The following is a 22578-nucleotide window of genomic DNA, read 5'->3' on the forward strand; positions in this document are numbered from 1 at the left end:
TGCTCTTTTATGATGGACAGATGCACTTTTATGATGGACAGATGCTCTTTTATGATGGACAGATGCTCTTTTATGATGGACAGATGCTCTTTTATGATGGACAGATGCTCTTTTATGATGGATAGATGCTCTTTTATGATGGACAGATGCACTTTTATGATGGACAGATGCACTTTTATGATGTATAGATGCTCTTTTATGATGGACAGATGCACTTTTATGATGGACAGATGCTCTTTTATGATGGATAGATGCTCTTTTATGATGGACAGATGCTCTTTTATGATGGACAGATGCTCTTTTATGATGGACAGATGCACTTTTATGATGGACAGATGCTCTTTTATGATGGATAGATGCTCTTTTATGATGGACAGATGCACTTTTATGATGGACAGATGCACTTTTATGATGTATAGATGCTCTTTTATGATGGACAGATGCACTTTTATGATGGACAGATGCACTTTTATGATGGATAGATGCACTTTTATGATGGACAGATGCACTTTTATGATGGATAGATGCTCTTTTATGATGGACAGATGCACTTTTATGATGTATAGATGCTCTTTTATGATGGACAGATGCACTTTTATGATGGACAGATGCACTTTTATGAAGGATAGATGCTCTTTTATGATGATAGATGCTCTTTTATGATGGACAGATGCTCTTTTATGATGGATAGATGCTCTTTTATGATGGACAGATGCACTTTTATGATGGACAGATGCACTTTTATGATGGATAGATGCTCTTTTATGATGGACAGATGCACTTTTATGATGGACAGATGCACTTTTATGATGGATAGATGCACTTTTATGATGGACAGATGCACTTTTATGATGGATAGATGCTCTTTTATGATGGACAGATGCACTTTTATGATGTATAGATGCTCTTTTATGATGGACAGATGCACTTTTATGATGGACAGATGCACTTTTATGATGGATAGATGCACTTTTATGATGGACAGATGCACTTTTATGATGGATAGATGCTCTTTTATGATGGACAGATGCACTTTTATGATGTATAGATGCTCTTTTATGATGGACAGATGCACTTTTATGATGGACAGATGCACTTTTATGAAGGATAGATGCTCTTTTATGATGATAGATGCTCTTTTATGATGGACAGATGCACTTTTATGATGGACAGATGCTCTTTTATGATGGACAGATGCTCTTTTATGATGGATAGATGCTCTTTTATGATGGACAGATGCACTTTTATGATGGACAGATGCACTTTTATGATGGATAGATGCTCTTTTATGATGGACAGATGCACTTTTATGATGGACAGATGCACTTTTATGATGGATAGATGCACTTTTATGATGGACAGATGCTCTTTTATGATGGACAGATGCTCTTTTATGATGGACAGATGCTCTTTTATGATGGACAGATGCTCTTTTATGATGGATAAATGCTCTTTTATGATGGACAGATGCTCTTTTATGATGGACAGATGCACTTTTATGATGGACAGATGCTCTTTTATGATGGACAGATGCACTTTTATGATGGACGGATGCACTTTTATGATGGACAGATGCACTTTTATGATGGATAAATGCTCTTTTATGATGGATAAATGCTCTTTTATGATGGATAGATGCTCTTTTATGATGGATAAATGCTCTTTTATGATGGATAAATGCTCTTTTATGATGGATAGATGCTCTTTTATGATGGATAGATGCACTTTTATGATGGATAAATGCTCTTTTATGATGGATAGATGCTCTTTTATGATGGATAGATTCACTTTTATGATGTATAGACGCACTTTTATGATGTATAGATGCACTTTTATGATGGATAGATGCACTTTTATGATGGATAGATGCACTTTTATGATGGATAGATGCTCTTTTATGATGGATAAATGCTCTTTTATGATGGATAGATTCACTTTTATGATGTATAGACGCACTTTTATGATGGATAAATGCTCTTTTATGATGGATAAATGCTCTTTTATGATGGATAAATGCTCTTTTATGATGGATAAATGCTCTTTTATGATGGACGGATGCGCTTATGGGCTTCAAATTTTGGGCTGCCATTATAAAGTTTGGAAGAGCATTTTTAACATAACTCTGATTGTGTTCGTCTGAAAGAAGAATGTCACACACACACCTCGGATGACTTGATGGAGAGTAAATCATGGGCTAATTTTCATTTTTGGGTGAACTATCCCTTTAAGTCTCTTATGCTCACCAAGGCTGCATTTACTAGACCAAAAAATACATTTAAAGCCAATCGTGTGAGATATTATTACAGTTTTAAATATCTGTTCTCTATTAGTAAGGGCGGTGTGCAGATGTACCTCCAGGTGTTGGCATCAGGGTCATACACTTCTATAGTCTTCAGGTATGTGGTTCCGTCAAATCCTCCGACCGCCATCAACTGGCCATTGACCACTGCTAACCCCACCTAGGGCACAAGAGAGCTTTAGTGTGTTGGGCTTTTATAAGAGGCTGAAACCAGAACATCACTTACCCCGCTCCTCCTGGACGTCATGGCGACCACAGGGGACCACTGATTGGTTCTGGGGTTGTATCGCTCAGCGCTGCTCAGTTCTGTGGTATCGTCTCTGCCGCCCACAGAGTAGATCATGTCCTGATAAACGGCACAGCCCAGGTGCTTCCGGCGGGTGCCCATGGGCGCCACAGTGTGCCAGCGGTTCTCCTGCGGGTTATACCGCTCCACTGCCAACAAAACAACTCTAAAGGGTTAGTTCACCCAAAAATGAAATTCTGTCATTAATTACTGAGCCTCATGTGGTTGGACACCCGTCAGACCTCCGTTCATCTTCAGACACAAATGAAGATATTTTAGTGTAAATCTGATGCTCTGAAAGGCCTCCATTGGCTCAATGCACTTTACACTCTCAAGACCCTTAAAAGACACTAAAGACTAAAGTTACAAAGTCCATCTCACTACAGTGGTTCTACAATAACTTTATGAATCGGCGACAATAGTTTTTGTGCGCAAAAAAACCCTAAATAACGACTTATATAGTGATGACGATTTCAAAACAAGGCCTCATGAAGCTTCGAAGCGTTATGAATCAGTGAGTCGATTCAGCAGTTTGGAGCGTTATGAATCAGTGAGTCGATTCAGCAGTTTGGAGCGTTATGAATCAGTGAGTCGATTCAGCAGTTTGGAGCGTTATGAATCAGTGAGTCGATTCAGCAGTTTGGAGCGTTATGAATCAGTGAGTCGATTCAGCAGTTTGGAGCATTATGAATCAGTGAGTCGATTCAGCAGTTTGGAGCGTTATGAATCAGTGAGTCGATTCAGCAGTTTGGAGCGTTATGAATCAGTGAGTCGATTCAGCAGTTTGGAGCGTTATGAATCAGTGAGTCGATTCAGCAGTTTGGAGCGTTATGAATCAGTGAGTCGATTCAGCAGTTTGGAGCGTTATGAATCAGTGAGTCGATTCAGCAGTTTGGAGCATTATGAATCAGTGAGTCGATTCAGCAGTTTGGAGCGTTATGAATCAGTGAGTCGATTCAGCAGTTTGGAGCGTTATGAATCAGTGAGTCGATTCAGCAGTTTGGAGCGTTATGAATCAGTGAGTCGATTCAGCAGTTTGGAGCGTTATGAATCAGTGAGTCGATTCAGCAGTTTGGAGCGTTATGAATCAGTGAGTCGAATCAGCAGTTTGAATCGCCAAACTTCAGCAGTTTGACACGCGATACGAATCATGAATCGACTCACTGATTCATAACGCTTCGAAGCTTCATGATGCCTTGTTTTGAAATCGTCATCACTATGCAAGTCATTATTTAGGGGTTTTTTGCGCACAAAAACTATTCTCGCCGATTCATAAAGTTATTGTAGAACCACTGTAGTGAGATGGACTTTGTATCGACGTCTTTAGTGTCTTTTAAGGGTCTTGAGAGTGTAAAGTGCATTGAGTCAATGGAGGCCTTTCAGAGCATCAGATTTACACTAAAATATCTTCATTTGTGTCTGAAGATGAACGGAGGTCTGACGGGTGTCCAACCACATGAGGGTCAGTAATTAATGACAGAATTTTCATTTTTGGGTGAACTAACCCTTTAATAAACATTATAAAACAATCATTATAATTATAAAATATCTCCTTTTGTGTTCAGAAGAAAGAAACTCATACAGGTTCGGAACAACTTGAGGGTCAGTAAATGACAGAAATCTCATTTTTGGGTGAACTATCCCTTTAAATGTAAATCACAGTCGGTTATAAAGTCGGTTGTTAATATTAATTAGGGCTGTCAAAAGATTAATCGCATCCAAAATAAAAGTTTGTGTTTACATAATATATGTGTGTGTACTCTGTTAATTATTAATTATATATAAATACACACACATTCTTGTATATATTTAAGAAATATTTGCATGTATATACATTTATATAATCTAAAATATATATAAATATAAGTGTTTTATATATAAAAAATTTGTTTCTTAAATATATACATGCTTGTGTGTATTTATATATAAATAATAATTAACCGAGTACACACACACACATGTAAACACAAACTTTTATTTTGGATGCGATTAATCTTTTGACAGCCCTAATATTAATAGAGCAATATTGGCTAAAAAGGGAAAACTAACGTCTCATAATTTATTAATTTGCTACTTATTTTTTTAATAACGTTAATTATTTCGAAAAATCTTGAAACAATGTTTGCTTAATTGAGGAATTCTTGCAATATATGCCTTTGTTTTAATTTAATAACTACTTATAGGTTTGGGTTTATTTAAGGTTTGACAAGGCAGGGTATTTGGTATCTGAGTGTGTGTCAAACATAACACACACTCAGAAACAACCATTATATACCTGGTTTAAAACAAGCTAAAAAGCATAAAATCAAATAATTCTGACTTAACATTATCATTACCTTCTGTGAACACAAATACACAGAAAAAAGAACAGCAGAAATAGACTTCATACAATCAAACACCTAAACGTTATTTGTAAAGCAGTTTAAGAGCACGTGGGATAGAAGAAAGTTCTTATATTCATATTTAACTTAAAAAGATATAGCTTATTAATTTATCTGTGGTAATGAGAAATTTCCACAACAAAAAAAATTGCAACTTTTAATCAATTTGGTACTGGTATTGTCTAGACAGAAACTCTGAACAATAACACACATTTAACTCAACTCACTAGTTCAAACGTAATAATTGTCTTTTACTGGATAACATCTGATACTGTCCAACACTCCTCTCCTCTTTATTCTTAAGCCCTATTCGCACAGGATTAATATGAATTAATATTAATATAATGTGGCGCATTCGCACGGGATAAGCAAAGCCTGTGATTTTACTCGAATTTACTGACTTATCTCCCGGATATGATGTCAAGACTTATAAATGTTTTTTCGTTATAGATATAGCTGTGTGAAATTATAAACAGTCGTATCGATATCATTTTCATTGTTTTATAGTAAAAAATGTATATAAAAATAATTTCGTTCAGTTAGAGAACAGACACTAAAATTAAAAACTGAACTGAGCAATAATAACAATATACGGCGGAAGATTCAGTTTCAAAGCTAAATGTAAAAGCGCCATTTAAGCGAGTTTGTCATTGTCCTTTTCTGTTTTTGTGTTTTTCATTAAAGGATTAGTTCACTTTAGATAAACTTTTGCTGATCATTTACTCACCCCCATGTCATCCAAGATGTCCATGTCTTTCTTTCTAAAGTCGAAAAGAAATTAAGTTTTTTGATGAAAACATTCCAGGATTGTTCTCCATTTAATGGACTTCAATGGGCTCCAAACGGTTCAAGGTCCAAATGACAGTTTCAGTGCAGCTTTTAGCGACACCAGATGATGAATAAGGGTCTGATCTAGCCAAACCATCAGCTTCTGTGAGAAACCCAGCAGTATTTATGCTATTATTTTACCTCTTATCAGACGAACGTGATCATCTCTGAGCTCCGCCATAACTTCCGCTAAGTGAGGTCAAAATACGAGCGTGGTCATAGATGTATCGATCATAGATGCCTCATTCTACTGATCCGTGCAAGCGCTAATGAGGCATCTACGTATACATCTATATTTTGACCTCACTCGGCGGAAGTTATGGCAGAACTCAGAGATGATCACGTTCGTCTGATAAGAGGTAAAATAATAGCACAAATAGAAGCTGATGGTTTGGTTAGATCAGACCCTTATTCATCATCTGGTGTCGTTTAAAGCTGCACTGAAACTGTCATTTGGACCTTGAACCGTTTGGGTCCCATTGAAGTCCATTATATGGAGAACAATCCTGGAATGTTTTCATCAAAAAACATTAAACAAATGTGACTTTAGAAAGAAAGACATGGACATCTTGGATGACATGGGGGTGAGTAAATGATCAGCAAAAGTGTATCTAAAAGTGAACTAATCCTTTAAGAATAATGTTAAACACACCATTCAAGCAATTTACTCCCAAATTGGTGCTCATTCTAAAGTGAAAGTATAATCCGCGCGGCCGCACGGAAGTCATAACGGTGCACATATGCAGCCGAGCGCCATGAAAGATAAAGATAAAAATGCGCACAGGAAACAAAAACATTGCAAAAAATGATATACGATCCGCCTAATCCCGGCCAAATCACAGATGCCGATTCGCCCAGGACTAATATTATCAAATATAGAAATACGGTAGGTCATTTGAGGGGGAATTTTTACTTTACATTTTACAGACATGGCCGATTCGCACAGGATTAAGATCACAGACATTCTCTGCAATTATTACAAATCACCAGAGCTCCCCACATTTACTAATCCCGTGCGAATAGGGCTTTAGAAGTACAGAAGACTGCCAGCAGTGATGGGAATAACGGCCTTACAGATAAACGGCGTTACTAACGGAATTATTTTTTTCAGTAACAAGTAATCAAACGAATTACTGTTTCTCCCGTTACAACGCGTTAGCGTTACTGAGGGAAAAAATGCGGCGTTAGTCGCATTACTATAATTGAGCTCACTGAAGCGCTTTTCATCCGAACAGGCTCTCTGTCAGTGTGTGTGTGTGTGTGTGTGTGTGTGTGTGTGTGTGTGTGTGTGTGTGTGTGTGTGCGCGCACCAGCCATGCGTGTTGGGGGTGGGTGCGGTGGTGCACATAACTGATGATGATTGGTGGGTGGGAGACTAGGTTGAAGTTGATAGGTTGAGTTCACACCTATTTTTTTCACGGTCTATGGTTCACACACACACACACACACACACACACACACACACACACACACACACCTATGACGCACACGCATATGCACATTCAGCGATGGTCCAACGACTTCAAAGGTAGCTTTCACAAACTGGAAGTATAAGCGCTACTTTTCCCTCGTTGAGGTGAAAGGTAAGAATATTTAAGTAACGTGCAACTTATGCCCAGGAAGAAAGACTCTGAAGCGCCTCACATCATCATATGCCACAACATTAGTGGCTAAAAGCCCAGGTGATAACATGAGCTCCACTACCAAAGGAAAGTCTAGTACTGATAATATTTACACTATATTTACACTATAGTAGGCCTACTGATAATATTTACAATAATATATTGAATTTGATAGGTGTCTCTCACATTGTCCCACAGCAACATTACAATAGTGTACATTAATGTACAATGTTTTATAATAATAATTTATTATATTTAGTGTCCAATTCGTTCATTTAACATATCTAATATTGGGGGCATCCAAGTTATTTGACATATTTGAACATTTGAAAAAAAAAAATAGTAACGCAGTAATTACTTTCCCTGGTAATTATTTACTTTTCTAATGATGTAACTCAGTTACTAACTCAGTTACTATTTGTAAGAAGTAACTAGTAACTATAACGAATTACTTTTTTAAAGTAGCTTGCCCAACACTGGCTAAAGTACAGCCCTATCTGCTATATTGGTGTGGTCTGCCAGTGTTCACCTGTGTTGAGTGGGGATGTGCCGTCTGATCCTCCCACAGCGTACAGGAATCCTCCCAGTACAGCCACAGCCACGCCCAGCCTCCTGGTGCTCATCGAGGCCACACGCGTCCACTTATTCTCCTTCGGATCATACCTGCACAAGAACAGCTCATTACACACACACTGACACTGCAGATGTACAAACACATGTAGCATTGCACAAAATGAAAACAATCATGTTCATATTATTATTATTAAAAAAATAACAAGCATGATTTCATCTCTTAAATGTCTCACTGTGTGTGTGTTGGTCATAATTTAGACTTTTTAAAATCTAATACAGTAATCATATTTTTAACATTTTATCTAATAATGAGGACTTTTAAAATCATATTTTTAAAATTTTATCTTAGAATTATGACTTAGCATGTCATATGTTTGACTTTTTATCTAATAATGAGGACTTTTAAAATCATATTTTCAACATTTTATCTTATAATTATGACTTAGCATGAGCATATTTTTGACTTTTTATCTCACTATTATGACTTAAAATCATATTTTTTACTTTTTATCTAATAATGAGCACTTTTAAAATAATATTTTTTAATTTTAATCAAATAATGAGAACTTTGAAAATAATATTTTTTACTTTTTATCTAATAATGAGCACTTTTAAAATCATATTTTTAACTTTTTATCTTATAATGAGGAATTTTAAAATCATATTTTTAACATTTTATCTAATAATGAGGACTTTTAAAATCATATTTTTAACATTTTATCTAATAATGAGGACTTTTAAAATCATATTTTTGACTTTTAATCAAATAATGAGCACTTTTAAAATAATATTTTTGACTTTTAATCAAATAATGAGAACTTTTAAAATAATATTTTTTACTTTTGATCTAATAATGAGGACTTTTAAAATCATATTTTTAACTTTTTATCTTATAATGAGGACTTTTAAAATCATATTTTTGACTTTTTATCTAATAATGAGGACTATTAAAATCATATTTTCGACTTTTTATCTCACTATTATGACTTAAAATCATATATTTTACTTTTTATCTAATAATGAGCACTTTTAAAATAATATTTTTGACTTTTAATTAAATAATGAGAACTTTTAAAATAATATTTTTGACTTTTTATCTAATAATGAGGACTTTTAAAATCATATTTTCAACATTTTATCTTATAATTATGACTTAGCATGTCGTATTTTCGACTTTTTATCTAATAATGAGCAGATCAGTAATATTTAGTTGAATATTTAGTGTCCCCAACTGAGTAAGCCAAAGGCGACAGAGGTAAGGAACCAAAACCCCATCAGGTGACCTAATGGAGAAAAATACAGCTTGGGAGAAACCAGGCTCAGTCAGGGGTCAGGAGCGTATGATTATGATTCTGGCAACATTACAGGTCAGAGGTCATATTAGATTGCGAAGGTTTGTAGTCATCACGCCGGAGACGGGTTTATTGAGGATGCCGTGTTGATTAATGATATATCGCCACACCCCTATTAGACAATAATCATCTAATTATTGAACACTAACCTTTCTACAATGTTGAGACAGGAGACGCCGTCCTGCCCCCCCACAGCATACAGGTATCCCCCTAACACAGCCACGCCCACACTGGTCCTGCAGGTGCTGGTGGGAGCCACATCACTGCTCCACTGGTTGGTCTTCGGGTCGTACCTGACAGAGCCAGCAGAGGGCGTGAGTTCCACATTCATCATCATCATAAGCTCATCCTGTGAGGATTTATTAATGTCGAGCAGCACCTCTCCACACTGTTGAGGTAAGATGAGCCGTCATGTCCGCCGACAGCATAGAGCAGATCGTCCAGAACACTGACCCCGACCCCACAGCGCCGCTTGCTCATGGATGCCACCATCCTCCACTCGTTGGTCTGGGGGTCGTAGCGCTCCACGCTGGAGATGGCGTCGCCACTGCACCAGCCTCCCACTGGGGGACAGACACACACACACACAGACACACACACACACACACACACACACACACACACATCGAAACCGCACACAGATCACTCACCAGCAAACAGGACTTCTCCACATCGGAATAATAATAATGAGCACTTTTAAAATCATATTTTTAAAATGTTATCTTATAATTATGACTTAGCATGTCATGTGTTTGACTTTTTATCTAATAATGAGGACTTTTAAAATCATATTTTCAACATTTTATCTAATAATGAGGACTTTTAAAATCATATTTTTAACATTTTATCTAATAATGAGGACTTTTAAAATCATATTTTCAACATTTTATCTAATAATGAGGACTTTTAAAATCATATTTTTAACATTTTATCTAATAATGAGGACTTTTAAAATCATATTTTTAACATTTTATCTAATAATGAGGACTTTTAAAATCATATTTTTGACTTTTTATCTAATAATGAGCACTTTTAAAATAATATTTTAGAATTTTTATCTAATAATGAGGACTATTAAAATCATATTTTCGACTTTTTATCTCACTATTATGACTTAAAATCATATATTTTACTTTTTATCTAATAACGAGCACTTAAAATAATATTTTTGACTTTTAATCTAATAATGAGGACTTTTAAAATAATATTTTTGACTTTTAATCAAATAATGAGAACTTCTAAAATAATATTTTTACTTTTTATCTAATAATGAGCACTTTTAAAATAATATTTTTGACTTTTAATCAAATAATGAGAACTTCTAAAATAATATTTTTGACTTTTGATCTAATAATGAGGACTTTTAAAATCATATTTTTGACTTTTTATCTAATAATGAGCACTTTTAAAATCATATTTTAGAATTTTTATCTAATAATGAGGACTATTAAAATCATATTTTTGACTTTTTATCTCACTATTATGACTTAAAATCATATATTTTACTTTTTATCTAATAACGAGCACTTAAAATAATATTTTTGACTTTTAATCAAATAATGAGAACTTTTAAAATAATATTTTTGACTTTTGATCTAATAATGAGGACTTTTAAAATAATATTTTTGACTTTTTATCTAATAATGAGGACTTTTAAAATAATATTTTTGACTTTTAATCAAATAATGAGAACTTTTAAAATAATATTTTTGACTTTTGATCTAATAAAGAGGACTATTAAAATGCTCCAGTCGCATGTGGAAACCGCACACAGATCACTCACCAGCAAACAGGACTTCTCCGCATCGGATGGGCTTTCTGGGCCGGGTTCTGGGCCCCTGCATTAGCGGCCGCTCTTGGGGTAGCAGAAGGTAGTTCTTCGCTTCATCCACCAAGTCCCTATAAGGGCAAAGTTCAGACTGATTATAGCTCAGCTTTACGGTGCCCACTGTCATTTTGCTTTAAAAAACATTTCAGATTCAGATTGTTTTATTTAACCCTCCTGTTACCCTCAAATCTAGTAGGGGAGAGCAGGGACGAAAGTACCATTTTTCAGAAAATCGTAATTTTAAAAGATAATGTTTTAGATCGAGATATATTTTTGCTGTGGCCAATAACTCACAAGTGTGGTCTATCAATAGCAGGTGGTGTTTTGTACAAATGTAGAACGACTACAGTATATCTTCACTTTGAACATAAGCTGCACATTGTTGCTTTTGACCCCATCAGGTGGGACGACAGTAACACAACAACACAAGCTAGATTTTTTGTTTTTTTATTAAACATACCTGACTATGACCTTGTTAATATGTAACTGCAAACATATTTTGTCCTCTATCTTTGCAAAAAAATTATTAAATTACATTTTCATTTTATATGTTAAAGTTCATCAAATGTTTCAAATGTAATATGACAGTACAAACTTGAATTGTTTAGAATATTTTTTATTTGCAATGTCAATCTATTTGATACGTTTTTTCTTCAACAGTATGAACACTATAAAAATTAAATTAAATTTGCATAATATGCATTATATATATATATAATAGCGGGACAAAAGTGACAAGTGTTACTTTCGTCCCGACAGGAAGTCCTGACATTTAAACACGATTTACTTTTATACTGAAAAACTCTGAAAAGCCAAACCTTCAGGGTGTGTAGCAGCACTAAATAACCTGTAGATTGATCATTACTGCGACACATAAAACAAGAAACACAACTTGTAATTAGAAAAAAAGTACCGCTTCATTAATTTACTTCCCGTACTTGAAAACTGCATTTCGGACCTAACCGCGGGAAAACGATGGCGGAATCACGTGATATTCGGCAGATCCGTCAAGGGTTGTGAGCTGAACCTGCTGTCAGAGCTTGAAATGCAAATGTTTTCAGGGCTCGGAGAAAATCGCGTTGTTACTTTCGCCCCGGTTCTCCCTTAACATTTGTTACCCTCTGGGGTCATTTTGACCCTCCAGAATATGATTTTTGTTTTTTACAAAGGTTTATGTCTCAGGTCTGACAGCATATCTGGTGGGCCCTGGAACCATTTTGATGACATTAGCAGCACTATGGCTACCCTGTCATTCACATGGTGGGGCAAGACCATAATAACGTGAAATACTAGTGGTTCTCGCAATACTACAGGTATGGTCTGGTTAGTTTAGATTAGATTAGAGCCCTAAATCAGAGGGAAGTTGTTTGAATGTTACATTGAATATATAAAATTATAGCATGTTATAGTGACCTCAATACAACCTAAACAAATGGGTGTAAAATGTTTATATTTCTTATGTTTTGTACAGCTAAAAGAGCCTCAAATTGACCCCAAATAACACAGATGCTACAAAATGTGTACAGGACATTGGAAAAATATCATGTTAATTTTATGTTTACAGAGTTGTCCCCATTAAATTAGGAAAAGTCATTCAATCTAAAGCAAAACAAATTATGTCAACCGTGTTTTTACAGACGTTAAACATTGAATGGGGTCAAATTGACCCCAAAGATAATAGGAGGGTTAATGCCATGTCAGCATCTAAAGCTATATTTATATATAAAGCTAGCAGACTATTTTTACATTCATGAATTTTGTCGTTGAGGATTTCTTAAAAATACAAAAATCTTGTCTTGTCCTTGTGAACCCAATCTCATGCCTCGTCACACTCCTATTATATATATATATACACACACACACACACACACACACACACACACACACACACACACACACACACACACACACACACACACACACACACACACACACACACACACACACACACACACACACACACACACACACACACACACACACACACACACACACACATATTAGGGATGCCACAATTCTCAATGTAATATTGAACAGTTCGGTACTGCATTCACGGTTCAATACGCGCTTGTGAATTGCGTTTTTTCAGTTTTGCATTTAATTAATTATTTTTCTACAAATTCTATAATTTGCCTTCATCCCAATACTGAACAACGCTACATTCACATCACATGTTAGTGGTGGAGTTATACTCACAGAACACGAGAGTTATTCACAATCACCAAAGTTCATTATTGGCATGCGTTTTAAAGCCTTGCCGGCTCATTCGCGTGCGCGGTTTTAACATGCGCTTTTCAGAGCGCGCGCACTAAACGTCTGTCAAACACGTGATTACTGGACTAAGAAGTCGTCTTACTGCGCTAATACTGTCAAATACACACAAGGTTAACATAAACACAGTCGGTTATGTCTAAAGTGAAAGTAAAATCGGTGTGTGTGTGTATTAGATGTGTGCAGGTCTTTAATTGACAGCAGCGCAGCCTGAACACGCTGTCCTTAAAGGGACAGTTCACTCTAAAATCATGTCATTATTTACTCACTCTAATGTTGTTCCAAACCTGTATTCATATCTCGATGATAGAATTTTAATTTTTGAGTGAACTATCCCTTTAATGTTAATACAACAACAAAAGACAAAGAGAAAATCACTCACTGCTCTTGACTGAAGAACTTTAATACAGTAGCTTTAATAAGAATCAGTGTATATTTTATAGTGAAGTCTATGAAGTGTTTTATTTTTACTTTCATTCATTCAATTTCATACTTAAATGCTGCTGTACAACTCTGAGCTGCCAGTGTAAATCTTTATATATATTTATTTTACATTATACAATACACTAGGAATGCGTACAAGGGTTTTTTTAAAGTAAAGTTTTAAGTTTAAGTAAGGTTTTTCAATTCTTTTAAGTAAAATAAAGAAAGTGTATTGCAATAAAGAAATTTTTTCTCCTTAACCTCTTGCTGTTCCTGTCGCCTAAGAATAGAATAACAAAAAACTGATGTGACAAGCCATCAGAACCGAACCGTGGGTAAAAACCGAGGTGTGTATTGAACCGTGGACTAACTGTAGTGTTGCATCGCTAGTATATATAATATAGGGGTGTGAAATATAACAATTAACTGACAAGTGAAGACATCTAACAGTAGTAAAAAGTTAATTAAAATATGCTTTTTATTAGATATTTGACTTTGGCAGAAGAGTCATACATTTAATCTGTAGTGGTCTATTCAGGATCCAGAGTAACTGATATGATAAATACAATTACTAAAGTCCTGTATAGCACAGTTGTTCCCACATACCTACACTCCTCATCACTCTTGATCAGAGGATCTGAACCCACCGTCCCAACCAGAAACTTCGGGCTCAAGAGGGGAAGACGCACATGTTGCAGAACCTGTTAGAGCCGTCACAAAAACAGATACATCTCATGAATTATTCATCTCTTTAATGCAAATCTAAATAATAACATGTATATGTAAATGAAAAGAATTAGTTTTTTAAAGGTACACTATGTAACTTTTTTTGTTAAAAAAGAACAAAGTCAACACATCATCAATCCTTCCTCCAAAACGTGTTTTTGTCTTATCCTGATTCACTATGGTATACATGCTTATGTTTTAGGCCTCACAGGAAATTGCGTTTCGTCATATTTGTAAATAGAGAAAGTTGCTTCAGCTGCGCGTGTACGGTGTGGCATAGGTTAGGTGTCCACCATGACACCATGAGATTCCTTTAAAATCATATTTTCAACATTTTATCTTACAGCTATGATTTAGCATGTCATATTTTTGACTTTTAATCTAATAATGAGCACTTTTAAAATCATATTTTCAACATTTTATCTTATAATGACTTAGCATTAGCATATTTGACTTTTTATCTCACTATTATGACTTAAAATCATGTTTTACTTTTTATCTAATAATGAGCACTTTTAAAATCATATTTTTGACTTTTGATCTAATAATGAGGACTTTTAAAATAATATTTGTAACATTTTATCTAATAATGAGGAATTTTAAAATATTTCACTTTTTATCTAATAATGAGCACTTTTAAAATCATATTTTCAACATTTTATCTTATAGTTATGACTTAGCATGTCATATTTTTGACTTTTTATCTAATAATGAGCACTTTTAAAATTATATTTGTAACTTTTTATCTAATAATGAGGACTTTTAAAATCATATTTTCAACATTTTATCTTACAGTTATGACTTATGTCATATTTTTGACTTTTTATCTAATAATGAGGACTTTTAAAATCATATTTTCAACATTTTATCTTACAGTTATGACTTATGTCATATTTTTGACTTTTTATCTAATAATGAGCACTTTTAAAATCATATTTTCAACATTTTATCTAAAAATGAGCACTTTTAAAATCATATTTTTGACTTTTGATCTAATAATGAGGACTTTTTAAATAATATTTTTGACTTTTAATCTAATAATGAGCACGTAAAAAAATATTTGAGACTTTTGATCTAATAATGAGGACTTTTAAAATAATATTTGTAACATTTTATCTAATAATGAGGAATTTTAAAATAATTTTTTTGACTTTTTATCTAACAATGAGGACTTTTAAAACATATTTTCAACATTTTATCTTACAGTTATGACTTAGCATGTCATATTTTGACTTTTTATCTAATAATGACTTTTAAAATCATATTTTTGACTTTTTATCTAATAATGAGCACTTTTAAAATTATATTTGTAACTTTGTATCTAATAATGAGGACTTTTAAAACATATTTTCAACATTTTATCTTACAGTTATGACTTATGTCATATTTTTTACTTTTCACAATGAGCGAGAAATCACCAGATTTTTACAAAAATAAAACAAACGGCAAACAGAGGAGAGTCTGCTGGCAAAACAGGGAACGCGACAGAGCTCGTAATAAAACAAGAATCAACATCGGCTTTGCTCTTTGAATAAAATGGATCTTGCTTGGAAGAAAGGTCGGACAATCTGGTAAGTTGTAAAAAGCGCTCTTTACTCAATTTGAACTATATATATATATATATATATATATATATATATATATATATATATATATATATATATATATATATATATATATATATATATATATATATATTGAGACTACAAGCTAGCTAAAGCCGGCAATTGAGCTTATTCGCCATATTTTAAAACAATCCATGTCAGCCATTTCACAACAAGACTGCAGAAGCAGAAGCAGAAGCAGAAGCTCCTTCCATGACGCAAATCCACGTCTGTTGTGAACGCACAGTAACAGAGTTCATTGTAAAGCCTTATATACTGTGAAGGGCCATCTCATTATGGGTTGTAGTAGCGCTGTGCTCAAATTTATTTTCAAGGAAGTAGCACATCTATTAATGGGCATCGCTAGAGTAACATCTTCAGCTAGTCAGCTCGAGATCCTAAGCTGGTTATATCTCTTCAGCCTAGTAGTAAATGTTTTTTGAGCAGTAGGATAATCTCTCTTCTCTTCTTCATCTGCACACAGAACCCAAACAATATTCTTCCACAAAATGCGTGCAGTTTTGTTTTTTAACCGCTAGAGGGCCAAACATTGATATACACTACATATACAAAACTATGACTATGGCCACAAAAGTGTGTCTATAGTGATATCTGACCTGTGGCAGCTGAGGCCTGCGCTCCTGAATGCTGTATTTAACCCAGGCCATTACAGCATTAAACACCTGCTCCTCACTGCGGACATTGAGCTCATCACTGGAGATGATGTCTATTAGCTGATTGGCTGGCAGCAGCATGAACTCCTCACTCTCCATCACCTAAAAGGCAGAAATCACCAAAAACATCAACCATGGGACGGGTATCAATTCCTTTCAACAAGCAGATTATCTGTAAAAACATTCACACTTAAATAGTTTATATATGGGAATTGAGCCCATGACACTGCAAGAGCATTTGACCCTTTTAAGCTAAATAAAGAAATAAGGAGTGTGTTCATTTGATACCAGCAATGGGGGTTCTTCCCATGAGTCAAAAATAACAGGGTTACACGGCCATCAGGGAAACTAGTTGATGGAAAGGTTGTCCATGGCTAAAATTATTAACAGGGAAGTCACACTTAAGGCACAAAGTTTTGTAATTTCAAACCAAACAAATATTTGATGTCAGGGTTTTTCCTGGGTCAAAAATGGTCTTCGGTGGTGGCGGACAGACATGGTCACACACACACACACACACACACACACACGCACAGTAAAAAAGTCCCCTACCCACGTGATCTGCAAGCGCAATACTGATATACAAATACTATATGCAATACATTTTAAATAAATTCAAAGAAAGTTTGCTTATCTTATTTTGATCCCACATGAAAAAATACTATAGTATATTATAGTAAAATTACTCTACTATAGTGTTTTTGAACCGTACTATAGAAAATATACTACAGTAAATTAACAAAGTGTAGTAAATACTATAATATACTATAATTTACTGTAGTATCTTTACTATAGTACGGTTCAAAAACACTATAGTAATTTTACTATAATATACTATAGTATTTTTTCATGTGGGATACCTTGAGGTTTGTTTTTGTTCCTCATTTTTACACTATTTACTGATAATTGTTTTGGTATATAATCATATAAATATTAAAAAGTAGTATTAAAAAAATGAACAAATAGCCTAATTTTCCGCCATATACAATTTCATAAAATTATCAGCTAGCTAACAACAACTTTGTTCTGGGTTCACCTCACTCCAGTCTAAACTAAGTGATTTATAGACTATTTATTTTACTACACATTATGAACATAAATAAGCTGAAAGACGGTGGATAATTAAAACTAACTCTTACACCCACTCTTGCTAAATTGTGTAAGCACACTTGTGTTCTCATTTCAGGTGTTCTGAGTAAATTAATAAACTGATTCGTGAGTTATGTGTTGGACAGATCGGTTCTAACCAGTCGTTGAAATGATTCGGTTCAAAGGAGTCATTAGGTTGCGAATCGGACATTAGCAGACGCGGTGTGTGTGAATCCTGTCTGTTAGAACATCGCGAAAGATTTGTAAACACACAGAAAACACTTCATAACCGGATAGGATTTGTTTCCCGTTTATTGAAAGTATGCTTTATGTCAGCTGGTCAGAGAATCAGTCAATGTTTTTTGAGCGCATTTCACACCCAGCGGTAATTAAAGGAAAACATTGTCTGATAGCGCCACGTGCAACATGGATTCGGTCTTCCCACCTTTTGATTTTGATTAACGTAATATGTGAAATATTAGAAAGCTAAGAATGCTTATTTTGAAGACAGAGAGAGTGCGAGCGAGGGAGGAGCTCTGATCGTTCTCTCTGTCACTCAGTTACAAGCGCAGCATCTATTCTACATCATTCATAAATCACAATAACTCATCAAATAAAGCTTTGGCGGGACAAAAAATTGTTTTGGCGGCCACCAAAAAAATTTCAATGTAGGAAAAACCCTGGATGTGATGTGACAATCATGCTTATGATAATTACAACCAGAACTACTTCTTGAATCTGGCTTTCTTTCTCTTTAAATTAGGGCTGTCAAAAGATTAATCGCGATTAATCGCATCCAAAATAAAAGTTTGTGTTTACGTAATATATATGTGTGTGTACTCTGTTCATTATTATTTATATATAAATACACACACATTCATGTATATATTTAAGAAAAAAATATTATTTTTATATATAAAACATTTTTATTTATATATATTATAGATTATATAAATGTATATACATGCAAATATTTCTTAAATATTAAGAATACATATAATATATAATACATATAACATATAATTATGTAAACACAAACTTTTATTTTGGATGCGATTAATCACGATTAATCTTTTGACAGCCCTACTTTTTTTATATAAGTTTTACCTACATTGTAAAGTAATTTAGGGACATTTGGACCTGTGCTGCACAACCAAAGACAGCAAAAACAAACAACAAAAACAAAAAGTTCAAAGTCATGTTTCATTCAGAGTCAACACAATAGAGGGCGTGTGGAGGGCGGCCATTACCTCCTGAACGTTATGCTGGGTGAACTTATCAGCACTAATAAATATAAATAAATAAATAAAATCCCTAAAATGTATACATGATGTATGTGTGTGTATTTATAATGGCTGTCAAAAGATTAATCGCGATTAATCGCATCCAAAATAAAAGTTTGTGTTTACATAATATATGTGTGTGTACTCTGTTAATTATTATGTATATATAAATACACACACATTCATGTATATATTTAAGAAATATTTGCATGTATATACATTTATATAATCTATAATATATATAAATATAAATGTTTTATATATAAAAATAATATTTTTTTCTTAAATATATACATGCTTGTGTGTGTATTTATATAAATAATAATTAACAGAGTACACACACATATATTATGTAAACATGAACTTTTATTTTGGATGCGATTAATCGCGATTAATCTTTTGACAGCCCTAGTATTTATATATACATAATAATTTGTACACAGTACACACACATATATTATGTAAACATGAACTTTTTTTTTGGATTTGACGCACTAGTATTAACTAAAATAACTTCTTGAACTTTACAGTCAAGTTTGACCTACATTGTAAACTAGCTGCACAACCAAAGACGGCAAAAACAAAACAAAACAAAGTTCAAAGTCATGTTTCATTCAGAGTCAACACAATAGAGGGCGTGTGGAGGGCGGCCATTACCTCCTGGAAGTTGTGCTGGGTGAACTTATCCGCGATGCGCAGGAGCTCTCTGCAGGAGTGTGTGTCCGCGAAGGCCCTGATGCCCAGGCAGTTGGACGGGTCCAGTTGGCGCTTCAGGAACTCACAGCAGGCCTCCTGGATCTCTGCCAGCTGCAGTAAGCAGGCCGCGGGCAGCAAGGTCTGCACATTTCCCTCCTCCACGGTCACCTGCAGGACAACATCAGCTGGTTTAAAGTTTAATATTGAACTTCAATCCCAGCATTAAAGGTGAACTATGTAGGATTTTTGCAGTAAAATATCCAGAAACCACTAGGCCAGTGTTATATATTTTGTTCAGTTGAGTACTTAGAATATCCCAAATGTTTCCAACTATTTGTTAATCGTGAGAAATTGCTATTTTAACCGAGGAACCGGGACGTGTGAGGGAGTCGCCTGTCGATTGCGTCATATCTGCGTCACCCTCGGTCTCCGGTTTTATTCAGTGAAACGCTTTACTCTCACTGCAGAGTGAACAAGTGTCATAGCAGCCGCCGAGCGAACGTCATAACTTCCTTTTCAACACACTCAGATATATCTAATACGATAAACAGAGCTGCGTTACCTCACACTCAGCACTGGAGAAGAGGAAGTGCCGCCGGCAACCGTGTCATAATAAAAGTCCCGCCGGCGACTATGCCATAATAACAGTCCCGCTCTTCAATCGCTCCTGCGGCCTTGCTCAGCTCCACAACACTCGCTCCTGCTCTACTTCAGACTACAGTAATGTTAATAATCGCATCCATGAACATGATTTCTGCCCGAGTCCTATCCTGACTGTTTCCCACCGGCTGAGGTGAAGACCACATGTCCCGAGATTCTGCGCTCAAACGTGCGTCATCAAACTACGCTTTTGTTTTGAACAGGCGACCTCTAGTGGACGGAAAAGTTACATAGTGCAGCTTTAATATCAAAAATGAACAGTGATCTAATATTGAACTAGGGATGGCTCGATACCACAATTTTGGCTTCGGTACCACAATCTAATACCGAAGTACCGATATTAAATCCATACCATACAGGGTCTGAATTTTGGCGCAGGTATTGCGCATAATTTTACTCGCTCGCGCAAGTTTGGGGTTTTATGAAGCGGGAAATTACCGCAAATGTTTATTATTAAATTAACCCTTGTGTGGTGTTCATATTTTTGTGTTTGGTGGACCCGCTGCATTTTTGGGGTTTTTAATTCAACACAATCAAAAATGTTATGTTAAAATACTCAACAGATGTTTACTTCATCCCAATTACAAGCAATATAAACAGCATATATGGTTAATATTTTCTCTTTACCTTTGTTAGATCACATTTAAAGGGTTAGTTCACCCAAAAATGAAAATTCTGTCATTAATTAATTGCTTGTAATGAATCATGTCGTTCGACTCAGTGATTCATAACGCTTCGAAGCTTCATGAGGCCGTGTTTTGAAATCGCCATCACTATATAAGTCGTTATTTAGGGGTTTTTTTGCGCACAAAAACTATTCTCGTCACTTCATAAAGTTATTGTAGAACCACTGTAGTGAGATGGACTTTGTATCGACGTCTTTAGTGCCTTTTAAGGGTCTTGAGAGTGTAAAGTGCATTGAGCCAATGGAGGCCTTTCAGAGCATCAGATTTACACTAAAATATCTTCATTTGTGTCTGAAGATGAACGGAGGTCTCACGGGTGTCCAACCACATGAGGCTCAGTCATTAATGACAGAATTTTCATTTTTGGGTGAACTAACCCTTTAAGAATTGCAACCTCGTGTGGGAACGGCAGGGGTAGAAACAAAACTCACTCTTGCACTCTCTCACACTTACAATCTCTCACACGCACGCACACACAAACTCATGCACGCACACACACACAAAACACACACACACTCACTCACTTGGATATGTGGTGTATGGTTACTCTCCATAGGCATAATGTTTTTTCTAATGTACAAACTGTATAATCTATCCCCCTACACTAACCCTGTGTACACTACACACATCCTGTGTGTTTACAAATAATAATCATTTTGTGTAAATATAATCTCTAATATTATCTCTGTAAATATATTCTCAAGCAATATTCTCATCAGTGTTCAGCAATGATGCATTTAAATCAGCATATTTTGTGTAAGAGCTCACACAGTATCCTGGTGAAATAATGCATATCCATATTTCCATATGATTTGACAGTTTATTTTATTAAATATCAAAATGTGTGCATCATACCTGACACCTAGATGAACACTTTACAGTCAGTTTTATGACGGTCATTCTCTTCAAATGCTATTGAAGTTTGAAACGTGTATAACGTTACCAATGTTGTGTGTAACTTTAGAGACGGTCCCTAAATTCGCCAGCGTTATGCCAGTCATATCAGATGCGCTGTGGTTCTGCTGTGTTTCTTAAAACCATTTTTGCTGCTGAAATAGAACAAAAACACTCAACCACTGTATGATGAGTGAATCTCCTGCGTACAGCACACGTTTATCTCTGCTTTTAGTGTAGATTTCAGCGAGTAAGAGCGGCGCGCGCTCGGAACGAAACTCCGGCTAATCTGAACGCCTCTGATTATGAGACATTGCATTCATAAACTCAATAGAAACACGTGTGAGTGGTTATAATGCGCAACGCGATTATAACAGATGGCTTTTGAGAAGACTATAAAAAA

General features: G+C 35.1%; 1 protein-coding gene across 1 annotated transcript in view; it reads right to left on the reverse strand.

Moving 5' to 3' along the window:
* Positions 1–22578, reverse strand: part of klhl20 (kelch-like family member 20) — a 32599-nt gene that overhangs the window by 3827 nt on the left and 6194 nt on the right. The window contains exons 3-11 of the mRNA XM_079820352.1: positions 19897–20103; positions 16811–16969; positions 14470–14564; positions 11125–11240; positions 9721–9904; positions 9491–9634; positions 7946–8079; positions 2526–2734; positions 2353–2459 (exon numbers count right to left, since the gene is read on the reverse strand). Of these exons, the coding sequence (XP_079676478.1) occupies positions 2353–2459; positions 2526–2734; positions 7946–8079; positions 9491–9634; positions 9721–9904; positions 11125–11240; positions 14470–14564; positions 16811–16969; positions 19897–20103 (1355 nt within the window). The remainder of the gene's footprint in view (positions 1–2352; positions 2460–2525; positions 2735–7945; positions 8080–9490; positions 9635–9720; positions 9905–11124; positions 11241–14469; positions 14565–16810; positions 16970–19896; positions 20104–22578) is intronic.

Source organism: Gobio gobio (assembly GCF_949357685.1).
Source record: "Gobio gobio genome assembly, chromosome: 6".
In the NCBI taxonomy this organism is placed as follows: domain Eukaryota; kingdom Metazoa; phylum Chordata; class Actinopteri; order Cypriniformes; family Gobionidae; genus Gobio; species Gobio gobio.